The sequence below is a fragment of the Miniopterus schreibersii genome (assembly GCF_964146895.1).
Source record: "Miniopterus schreibersii genome assembly, chromosome: 18".
Classification (NCBI taxonomy): domain Eukaryota; kingdom Metazoa; phylum Chordata; class Mammalia; order Chiroptera; family Miniopteridae; genus Miniopterus; species Miniopterus schreibersii.
In genome coordinates, this window is record NC_138121.1 from 34,953,198 (window position 1) to 34,965,311 (window position 12,114).

At 51.6% G+C, this 12,114-nt stretch overlaps 1 protein-coding gene across 4 annotated transcripts in view; it reads left to right on the forward strand.

The window, feature by feature from the left end:
- Positions 1-10,057: 10,057 nt before the first annotated feature.
- Positions 10,058-12,114, forward strand: part of TOX3 (TOX high mobility group box family member 3) — a 96,370-nt gene continuing 94,313 nt past the window's right edge. For 2 of the 4 annotated variants that reach the window (XM_081119726.1, XM_081119728.1), the window contains exon 1: positions 10,058-10,391. In XM_081119726.1, the coding sequence (XP_080975852.1) occupies positions 10,305-10,391 (87 nt within the window). In that variant the 5' untranslated portion in view covers positions 10,058-10,304. The remainder of the gene's footprint in view (positions 10,392-12,114) is intronic. The other 2 variants (XM_081119727.1, XM_081119729.1) reach the window with 1 other exon arrangement.

Consider the following 12,114-nt stretch of genomic DNA (forward strand, 5'->3'; position numbering starts at 1 on the left):
GAGCACTGATATCTCATAGCTCGACATCATAAAAATACATTTTGATCGTGGAAATTCCAAGGCATGAATGGCACTCCTCTACTTCTGCCTGTGGCATCTGGAACACTTGGCTTCCATGGACACCACAGTCGGGCAAGATATAGATATATATACATATATATAAACTATGTAGGATGCATATATATACATATATATTCATATGGAGGATGCATACCAGCTTTCATTGTCTCAGACTGGAAGTGACACATGTCAGCTCACAGTCCATTGGTCAAAACTGGTCCCATGACCCCCCCACTGACAAGGAAGGTAATACACGGTGTGGAGGGGGCACAGCACACGGACATGTAATAAACAGTCACTGTCTCTGCCCCAGGATTTTATATAAATACCTCAGATGAAGATCTGTTTCTCCTTTATTCACTTATAAAGTTCTTCTACGCAGGGAGGGGCTGCATAAGCATCGTTTTCCTGACGCCTTTCGCGGAGAAGAGAAGGTGCGTGTGAACCCGGCTGGCGGGCTGTGGGGTGGGAGGCGATGGGGGATAACAGGTGGGCACTGAAGAAAGGCGCCTTTCCGTCCTGTGCCCGCGGTGATGCAGCAGGAAGACCTCAGCTTGCATCGCGCTCTCCTCTGCGCCACGTTTGTGCCTTTAAGCAAGTCCTTAGCTTCCCGGAGCCAGCTGCTTCAGCTTAGAAAAGGGACCCTATCTAAATCCGAGAGAGGTCACGGGGACTAGAATACAAGCATGTACGCCGATGTCTACATCGCATCGCAACAGGCACACGGCATGAGCTCACCATGTGCTGAATGCATCTGCTGTACCGGGTTCGAGGCCCAGCTGAGACAGAGCCCGGCCCTGTTTCTCGTGCCATCTTCCATGTAGCCTCGCCCTTTAAACCCCCCTGGGCTTCGCTTCTCACGCTGCCCCCAACCCCAGCACCTTACCTCGCCACATTTATCTCTGCGACACTCGCTCACTCTCCAGCTCGACAATTGTACTTGCTGTCGGGGAATTTTGATACGTCTCTAAAAACACTGTTCCCACACGACTGATGGCATTATTTCAAAATATTGGGGGCCCCTCCTAGCCAGACCACTCCCTCCGGGGGCTGAGACTTTTTGCCTCATTGACATCACGCTTCGGCCAAAGAAAAGGAGCGGAAAGGACGCGAGCAGAGGCTGTGGCCCGCACAGCGCGCTTCCGCTGGTCCCTCCTTTGCCACAAGGCCACGGCGAAGCCTCTGCTTGGCTCTGGTCCTGAGGCGACAGCGTGGAGCGGGGCAGCAGCCGGCTGGAGGTGCACGGGCCTGTGGATGAAAACGGTCCTTTGTGGAGGCAACTCACCGAGCAATAGGGGTGGTTACTGCAGCGCAGTCTACCCAAGGATGGCTCGTACAACCCCAGATCCCCACACATCCGACCTCTTCCTTCTAACTGTTGTGTTCAAACCTCCAACCCCTAGGGCATTTGTTCACCCCTCTTATCTCCCCTCAAAGATTTCTACTTTCAAATGCTTCCTCCATGAAGCTTCCCCTGGTCAATAACCTCTGCCTTCTCTAAGCAACACCCAACGTGTTATCTCTAATCATATCTGTAAGTCAATGTTTGTGGACTGCACTGGGAAGGGTGTGCTTCTCCTGTGGCACTGATTACAATACTTCATTCACTATTACACTACTTTCTCCACGTCTTTTAATGTTTAATGTGGACAGGGATCTTTTCTTATTTCCATTTCTGGAACCTCAGCACCACATTACTAGAAAGACACAGTAAACATTTGCTAGACAATAAATGACGTGAGTTTCAGTTCTGGGTAAGATGGAATAATCTTTTCTATGCTCTCTCCCACGGAGCTCAGCTACACACTTGGTACTTCAAGCACACAGTGGGAACTCACTTGGAGATATTTCTAGATTAAGAGAGCTCAGTCTTTCAGTAAAACAATAGCTGACATGTGGGTTTGGACTGAAGAATGGGTTTCTTTAGACCAGTGAAATGCAAAAACTTCTGAAGCTCCTCTCCCTGGGTCTGCGAATCGGCCAGTCCCACAGATGTTAACCAGAAAGTTGGACCTTCAATGGCTATAATTTTGGAGTTGCCATTGTCACCACTAGTATGTGGCCAACAAAGGTTTGTAGGGATCTCTCCAAATGTGTGGCTGTAGCATCCCCAGTGAAGTTTGGGGGGAAGATGGGAACAGACTCATAGATACAGAGAACAGACTGACACCTGTTAGAGGGGAGACAGGCTGGGGGGCTGGGTGAAAACGGTGAAGGGATTAAAGAAACACACACACACACACACACACACACAAACTCACAGACTCAGACAAGCGTGTGGTCATTACCAGATGGAAAGAGGAGGGGAGGTAGAAGAAGGTAAAGGGGGGACAAACGGTGATGGAGGAGACATGACCTTGGGTGGTGAAGACACAATACAATATACAGATGATGTGTTATAGAACTGTACCCCAAAACCTATATAATTTTATTAATCCATGTCAGCCCAATAAATTCAACAAAAATGAAAAAGACAAATATATAAAAAAGAAAGTCAGGGAGGGGCACATGATGAGGACCCACGGGTCAGAAGGAAAAGCGGAGGAAGGGGGAGTGTATGCATGTCATCTGTATATCTTGTGAAACTGTCTTCTTTTCACAGTGAAAAAGACACTTTGAGGAACAGTAGAGGGTCCTTCCTAAAAAAACAAAAAACAGTTATTCACTCCTGGGGAGAAATAAAACAGTTAAAGACGTAATCGAGCTGGGCAGACAGGGCAGTAACTAAGCGACTTGAGGGGGGATCAGATTTGGACTTTAAGGTCTAGGAGACTCTGGGCACCCGTGGAATGTACTGCGGGTTAACAAGGGAGGAGGCCGGAAGCAGGGAAAGAAGCAGCAGGTGGGAGCAGAGGCCAGCCTAGGACCAGGAGGGGTCGCTTTTTACTAGATTTTACCTCCCGATGTTTCAACCAGGCACCAGTTCTGAAGAGCCTTCCATCATGATCTTCATTTCCCGCCTGCTCTGGGTTTCTGGGGTGTGGGTTGGGGTGGGTGGAGGAAGGGACCGGCAGTGCTATTCCATCGCACAACTCTTGGGGGCACTGTCCACACTGCATTTAGGTAACAGAAGGAAGCTGTGCTCTCCTTTCCTACCAGCAGCTGTCGCAAGGAGAAAACACGTTTTCCCTGAGTCGCTGGTTGAGGCCACCTATCTATTTGATGTCTGTGATGTATTTAGCCATTTTTCCAATTCCCGGAGCCCTAGTTCAAAATTTTTAATATTCTTTCCATCATCACGTTGTTGACACAGGACATACTGCGTAGATACAACTAAGTGATTTTACCTGCTGGCCTTAGAAAGAAAAGCTCTCCTGCTAACTACTCTCACTTTCTTTTTTAGGAAAGCACACATCCCCTAATCTGACTGGTAAAATATTTAATATTTTGGATACACGGCTTTCACGACCATCCAAAAGTCAGGCCGCGTGGACAATGGGACCCTGGGACTATTGTTGACTGGCCACAGAGCCACGAGGTGTCTCTTTCTCTGGGGTCAAGAGGTCAAGCCCCCCGCATTAATTTCGCTGAGTTTCTTTATTGTAAATATCAAACCAGGTCATTTATTTTCATCTGCGTGTTTCCGCGCGCAGGTGGCTGGGGGCTGCGCGGGAGCCTGACCCGCGTCCAGGACACGGGCGTCCGGGCCGAGCAGGACGAGCCGGAGCTTCGTCACCGCGGGATGCGCACCTGGGCCATTACTCGCAGAGCAAACACTCCTCTGTTTGGCAAGCACAGATCTATGCAAATGAGGGCAGATAATTTTGCTGCTCAGTCCTCGGCTGTTCTTTGATTAAATGCAACTGTTTCCCATTTCTTAAGAAACACAATCTTTATTGGACTCGGTTCTTTTCTCCGTTATTTTTACAAGTTTATTGTTCTACGGTTATTAAAAATAACACGGGTATAAATGAAGCCCAGAAACACGGGTGCTTATCCAAGAAAGGATGTCATCAGAGGCTCTAACTAGGAGAGATATTTATGCGCAAGGTACACAGATTTGTCACAGAAGGGTTTAATTATTATCTGCCTAGTCATAGTCTCTCCCTCCTTAATGCCCCTATAGCTGTCCCCCGGTGAAGAATAAAACATGGACTGACCCCCACCCATCCCTAAGAGGGTACTGGGTCCTCAGCTTTCATTGTTCAGCCAGTGGTCTTTGTGGGCACCACCCCAGGGCCCCTTTGCTGGAAACCCTGTGAGCTTCCTGATTTTCACTCCAGTATAAACCTCCTCCCCCATCACTACCTTTGTTTCTTTGGGGGGAAAAATTCTTTTCCATTTGAGCAAAATAAAAACTACCCAGTATTTGTTTCTGGAGTGTAATTATAAACTTCATTGTACATTTTTCCTGGCTTTGATGCTTATCTTGAAGAGTTCGGTGAAAATAAATTGTTTTTATGAAAGCAGAGAAACCATTTGATAAACAGGCTGTCTCTGAAAATTGTTCCTGCAAAAGAGGTCATTCTTTCACTTTAAAAGAAATAGAATATATTTCAGAAAACAGGCAGGACCACAGTTAAGGATTTCTGTGAATAGAGGTTTGTTTTTTTTTTTAAAGCAGGGAGTAAACACACTGAAAATTGCACACCTCCTGACGGTGTTGAGTGTATTGGTTTTTAAAATAGCTTTATTGAAGAGCTACTTAGGTCACAAGCAAATACTGGCTGCCCTTCCTCTTTCTGGGAATGAATTCTCAGCCCGGTACTTTTTGCTACTAGGATTTTGGGGGTTACCATTCCATAATTACTATATATCTGTCAGAACCCATGGGTGTATCTATTCTTAGTAAAAATAATAGTCGGCTGGGAAAATGATTTATTTTCTAGAGCATTTCTTGTGCCTTGTAGCACAGACACCAATATGGCAAAGTGAATGGAAATAACATGAGATTCAACCTCATGCACATAACTGAAGATATATTTATTATCATATATGGGAAGTTCACTTATTTTCCCCCCATTTGCTCATGTTTCTATATTTTCTCACCTGAGTAAAAATATCAAAATACTCCACATTTCCAGACCAGAAATGTTTGCACCCATTGAAAACGCACACTAACAATGACAATGCTTGGGGATTTTTTTTTTCCGCACTGTAATTCCTGTGCGGAACTCTCTCCTGGTGATTAGTTTTTGAGCCTGTGCTGGAGACTTGTCATGAGGGCCCAGGGTCAGAATGCTTCCTCCACACCATATGGACGTTCACTGTTGTGGGAGCCTTGGTCTTGACTTGATTTTATCTGCATGTGAGCGGTGATTCTCTGACATGAAACTCTCTTACGTTTCACGGAGATGAGTTGTGCAGATACTAAGAATCCATGCTGGATAGAAACCAATGAAGGCTTTATGACATGAAGCCAAATTCAGATATAAAACCAAACATAAGACATTTTACCAATGTAATGCATTAGCTGTTACTATGGGAATAGATGAGAAGAAACTTGAGTAGCTCTGGCCTTGTTAATTTCCATTTGGAGTTGCTGTTAATTTGGCTACATTACATATTGCAAACAAGGATCATAATATTTGGATAGGACTTTTCATCACCAAACTCAAGAAAATTAAACTCTATCCGATGCTTAATAGTATCCTCACCTCATTGGGGAAGGCAGGACACAGAGGAGTTCAATGACTGCTCATAGATCCTAAAAGGGGGGAGTCCCAGTAAGATCTTTGGTTATATAACTCCGCAATTTTACTGACGTTCTCTTAGGGACTTTCTTGTTTAATGTGGAGCCAGACAAAATAAAGAAATAAAGTTTTCAGTGTTCTGTCAAGATGTAAAATAGTTTTCTCATTGCAGTTTGTGTATTTTTTCTCATTTTTTAGAGATCCTTGGATGACTCTGACTATTCAATTAGAAACATCAAGCTAATAAGGCAGACTTTTGACCCAAATCATAGAAATACCCTACAAGAGTTTTCTTATGTCCAGAAGCTGGATTTTGGCTACACAACTGATTCTTGTGCTGACCTTCTAAATCAATAACTGTTAGCACTGTTCAGCATAAATTCAAAGCATGTTTAAGATATGTTCTTGGAGAAGTTTCTTCAAATTCAAGGCTAACCTAGTATAAAGGAAACCTTTGTCTATGGCATTTCAGAAACCAAATTGCTGACAGACTGAAAAAGGTGACAAATAGCGTGATTGTTACAATTGCATTAAATTTTTTAAAGCATCATTTTGAAGTTTTTAATGGATGATCTTCTAATCCACTGGAGCCCTCAAAATTAGATGGTATTGTGAATGCAATGGAAAGTTTAATCAGATCAGTTCTAAATGAAACTGATTCTAGTTTGCGTACAAAGGATTGAAAACAGCAGAGTGCAAAAGACCCCCTGCACCCTGTTGCCACCCCCAGTTTGTTTGTGCATATCCGAAGCAGAGTTCCTGGGTTCAGTCTTCTCAAATCTTACCTTTACCAGCTTCCCTGGAAAAGATATTCCGCTATTAAACATTGTTTCTCCCCCGCTTTCCATTTTTCCCTTCCCATTTATCTTTCTTAAGTGAATATTTATTCATCGCGAACCACCTAAGTGCAAGGCATGGTCCAAGGTTCTTGGGATACAGCTGTGATCCAGGTGGGGTTCTTGAACAGTGTGTCTTGCCCTCTCCCCTCCCTTGAGATTCAGTTCACAAATACCAGGGAGGCACAGAGCTTGGCATCCCTCATAACACATACAGGTGAGTGTGTCTATCAGGATTGTTTCTCTTAATAGTAGTGGCTGAGTCAGGACAGTATCTTCAGGTGACTGCATGGGACAGAGCATGTGTACATGTGTGCATGTGAACATATGTGTATGTGTGTATCCATGTATGTGGTGACCAATTCATAGTCTCCATTGAGGACTTCCATGTGTCATTTGGGGATCCTCTTTCTCATTCACAAGTGCCTCACACAGTGTCTGGCACAGAGCAGTCACCCCAAAATAGCTGCCCAGCGCCTGGGAAGTCAGCAGCCTCCCCAGATGACCCGCTTCTATTCTAGGAACTTTTGCATTGTAAGGGCCTCAACATACACATCTTCAGACAAACCACAGTTTCTTTGCCCCCTCTCCTTACTCAAGATCTACACTTTGAATTTTCGCTTACCTTGCCTCCTAAGTCATCTTCATCTTAAAACATTCACTGCCAGAAACTGTTTCTACAGAAAGGCATTTGCATCTGAACAGGGAGGGGGATTTTAAAGGTGAGCCTTTCCCAAAATTTTGGCCAAGAGGCTGTATGGGATACGACCGTGGATCCTTAACTCCTGGGAGCTTCCTGGGAATCTGGCTTGTTTCGAGGCTCCACAGCACAACGCTGAGTGCAACACGTGTGCCCACATGCAATTCCGGATCTCGCAGCTAGTGGGGCTGCCACTGCGAGTGTTTGTATTCCTGATCCGCCAGGTCTGATTACAACTACAGGTCTATTCTCTCTGTGACTTCGATTATCCTTTCCTTCGCCCTCTGTAATCAAGCTCAGACTGCTCCAGACGCACACGATAGCCGAGCAGGTGAGGAATGTGAGTGTGCCAGGAAAAACTCTGCTTCCCAGTCTTTTGGGCTCCTTTTAACAACTATGTGGGAAAAACAAATTTCTCTTTTGGTCCCTCAGACCAGCAGGCTGCGCCTCTCCTGTGGCCAGATGCTGCACTCTACACCATTGTTAAATACTAATAGTGAAACTTAAAAGATGTTCTCTTGCGAGACAACAGGTGGCCACTGCAACCTCCAGCTCTGATTGGTGGAAAGGCCACAGGCGCGCCCAGTGGCCCAGAGAAAGGGCCTCCACTTCTGTGTTTCAAGAACCTGCTCAATGGGGTGTTGTCCTGATAATATCTCAGCTCACTGCCAATTTGTGCAACCCGCTGGGCCATTAGGGAGCGCCGCTGGGTTGTCAGTGTTAAATGGAGACTGGGAGGGGAGACCAAAGCTTATTGGGGGGTGGGAGGGTGGGGAGGGTTGGTGTCAACCCAGGGACAATGTGAGCAGTTGTTCTGTTCCTGAATACACAGGGCTGGCTCTCCTGCAGTCCCCAAGCACACGTTTCTGCTAAGAGACGAGCAAATACACAAACTTTCACCTAATTGAAGTTTATTTTTCCTGCTTGGTTCCGGAAAGATAATATTGAGTGAAGGTACATACACAGGTGTCACGAAGCCCAAGTGCCTACTTTGGAGAACAGAAAAATTGACAAACCCATATGACCCTTGTCTGACAAAGTTCAGGCCCTGGGTCAGCAACGTGTGATCATGGGACAAAGTGTTAGTGACTGTCAGCTACAAAATTTGTAAATTTCACCCTTCCTGTTCAAGTACCTCCTAAATCACCAAATTGGGGAAGGGACTGTCTGGAGGGGATACTTTCCCCTTACCCCATTGGTTCTTCTGGCTGGTCAAGTAATTCAAATGACAGCAGACTAACAGGAGAAAAATTAATTTTAATATGTGCACATGGGGAATTCACATAAGCATGAAAAGCCCAAAGACAGGGAGGTAAAATGAGGTATAGATGTCATTTTGGAGAAAGGCGGGGGAGGTAGGCCAACATTTGGTAAATTCTTGCAGGGACACCCAGAGACAATGGGACACAGAAACCGATTTTGTGCCTGGAACCTCCCAGTCAGTCTGCCACACTGAATTCATATGTGGTAAGGTGATTATGCTAAGGTTCCCTTCCTGAAGAATCGCAGCCACCCCCCATCTGAATCTCTTTAGGCAGGTAAGGGGGAGGCAAAAACACTCTTCCTGAGTTTGTTGAGCTTTAACTGTTTTCGTCTCAACATAATCTGCACATTCCAGGGACAGGGCAAATCTCAAAACCTCTCCCTAACGTTCCCAACTCCTATAGAAGTCCCTTCCTTCGCCAGGGCTGGGGGCCACACTCTCAGGAACCCGAGGCACTCAGTCCGAGGGGGGTGAAGAGCGGAGGGGTGCAGCTCGGAGCAACAGAAAGAAATGAAGACGGGTGGGTGAGTTCAGTGCGAGGAAGCGAAGCACCCAGAACCTTTTAGGAAAACAGGGGCATTTTCTCCCAGAGCAGTGAACGATCTGCCTAGATCCAGTTACTCAGATGCCTTCCCAACACAAACAAGAGCAACGAAAACACGAAGGGAACCGACACGAGGCTTAACCCAGGAAGCCTCACGTCTGCCTACCTGTGAAAGGTCAGGCCCGACGCCCTACCACAGGTGCACGTGGGTGGGTCCCGGCTACCCCGAGGTGCTCGTGCAGGTGGGCTGCTGGGTTAGGCGCCTCCGAGCAGGACACAGAAGTGGGGTTAGAGGAAACGGCACCCACGAGCCATCATTGGGGTCGAGGAGAGGAAAACGATGGGAAACCGGGGGGGACGGAAGCCGACGGCGTGGGGTGCGGTGGCCGAGCCGGGGCCGCAAGAAGGGGCGGCTGCCAGGCGGGGGGGGGGGCACGGGGCACGGGGCTGGCGGCGGCCGGAGCGGCCGAGGGAAGGAGGGAGCGAGGAGCGCTCCGAGGCAGCGGGGACAAAGAGGACCGGGGAGGGAAGGGGGGCGAGGTGGGAAGAACAGGGGCCCCGGAGAGGGGGCGGCCGAGCAGCGGGCGACCGGGAAGCCGCGGGCTGCGCGCGGCGCGGAGTGAGCGGCGAGGGGCCGCGCGGGGCAGGGGCCGGCGGGGCGGGGCGGGCGCGCCCGGAGGCGGTCCGGGCGGAGGAGCGCACCGGCGGGGCGGGCGGCGCGCCAGCTGCCCGCGGTGGGAGGGGCGGAGCGGCGGCGGCGCGGGGAGGGGACCGGCGGCGAAGGCAGGAGGGGGAGCGAGAGGGGAGGGGCCGGGCCCCTTGTCTCCGCGGCTCCTCTCCTCAGTCCGCCCGGGGAGGAGGAGGAGGAGCGGGGCCAGCCGCCGCCGCCGTCCCAGCCTCGCCCGGCGCACCTGAGCTCTCCGCGCCGCCCCGGGCCCCCGCGCCGCGCCCCGCGCCCCCGCGCCGCGCCCCGCGCCCTCGGCGCCCGGCCCGCGCGCAGCGCTGCCTCGGGGTCCCGGCGGGGCGCGTCCCCCGGGCCGCCTCCCGCTCTCCCGCGGCTCGCGTGGCCGCGCCTTTGTGTGCCGCTGCCGCGGCTCCCGGGCTCCTCGGGCTCCGACTGCGGCGCCCCTCCGGCCCGGAGTCCCGCCCGCCGCCTCGGACAACCCCGACCGGGCGCCCTCGACGGTGGACCTAGCGGCTTAGAGGAGGCGGGCACCCGCCCCGGCGAGCCCCAGCGTCGGCCCCCGGCCCCGGGCCCGGCTCCGGCATGGATATGAGGTTCTACCCCGCGGCGGCCGGGGACCCCGCCGGCCTGGACTTCGCGCAGTGCCTGGGGTACTACGGCTACAGCAAGGTGACCGGGCCGGGCGGGGGCGGCGGGGCGGGGGCCACCTTCCCATCCCGGGCGCGCCCCGCGCTCCAGCCTACCGCCCGCTGCACTTTCTTTCCCTTTCTTCCCTCTTTCCTCCCCTCTCCACTCCTTCCCCTCTGCGCTCAGTCTCTGTCCAACTCTCCCTCTGCTCTTCCTGCCCCCTTCCCCCCGCCGCCTTCCCCCTTTTTGTCCCTCCGCCGGCACTCCCCTCGCTGCCCCTCTGCCCTCCGCCTCCCCTTCCACCGTCTCCCCCACCCCCAACCCGCCGGCTCGCCGCGCCCGCCCCGAAGGAGCGGAGCGCGGCCCGAGGCTGGAGCGGAGACGGGCGTGCGAGTCTTTGTTGTTGTTATTAGTAAACACGGTCGCAGCTCCCTGGGGGCGGGGGGCGCTGGAGCCCCCGCTCCGTGGTCCGCCGACCTCGCCGTGCCGCTTCCAGCCCATCCTGCCTCCCCCTGCGCACGGAGAGCCGGACCCCGGCCGCTCGGGGAAGGAAGGAACAAACTTTTGAGCGTGCCCTGGATGGGGGAGGGGGAGGGGAGCGGGGGACCCCCGCAGGTGGCCTTTGCTACCCTCTCTGGCAGGGCGCGTTGAACCACTCCTCTCTGTTAGCACGAGCGACTTCTCATCTTTAATTTTTTGGGGGAGGGTGAGTTTTGCCTTTTGGGGAGATCAGGGTTGGAGACCTGCACGCCACGCCCTGGGTCACCCCACCTCCTCCAGGTCCTCCTGCGCAACTTGGAGGACCGAGCTTTCCTGGTGGCCGAAGGTGGCTCCCAGAAGGGTGGCCGCGCGGCCGCGGGCGGCGAGCCGGCGCGGGAGCCGCTGCCCTCCGGCCGGGGCGGCGCGCACCCCGGTCTCTACCCTTCCCGACGCCCGCGGGGCCAGGCTTTGGAGGAGGCATCACCCCGAGGGCGGTATTCCGAGAAAGAGCGGTGCCCCGATGGCTCGTGCCCTCTCAGTGCGGGTTTTTTTCCTGCCCTCCCCTGCTCTCCCCTCCTCCCCCCTTTTTCTTCCCAGTCGTAGTTTGTTTACGATTGCTGGGATCACCGAGGAGGAGATCGGAGCCTGCCCGGAGAAAGGTGCCGCGCAAAACTAAGGAATAAATAGCAGGAAGGGGGGCTGCGTGGAGAGCGAGGGGCGGCGTGCTGCGCCCCGGCTGATGGAGCCTCGTGTTCCTGTCTATTTGTTTATACTCCGTGCCCAACTCCAGTGCTGAAGTTTGTGAAGGACTTCAGGGTCTTTCTCCCGCACCCCGTGCCATCGTCGCCTCGTGCCTGGCACCGAGGGGCCTCCCCGCGAGTGCAGAAGGAAGGGTGGTTATTCCAGGGTGCTTTAACCCTCCATTGGTGGGGGGCGGTCACGCTCTCGGGATTCCTGGGGTGATCCGCTAAGTATCGAGGGCGAAGCAAGGGAGGGCCCTGCAGCCAGAGTTAAGGTTTGGTGTCTGTCCTCTGATTTTGGATTTCCTCGGGTTATTAAATGCTTTAAGAAGTCCCCAATGTATGCTCAGTGAGGGACTCAGGCAGCCTAATTAAGTATGTAGTCTTTCAGAGACTCCACCTAATTGTTCCAGTGGGGTATTATTTATCTCTTTCCAAGCCAGCCTCTGTACGCAGGCCCTGTATGACTGGGCAGGCTCTTATTTTTGGAAGCCATTACCTTGCCTAATGTAACTACTTTCTCTGATTTAAGATCAGCAACACTC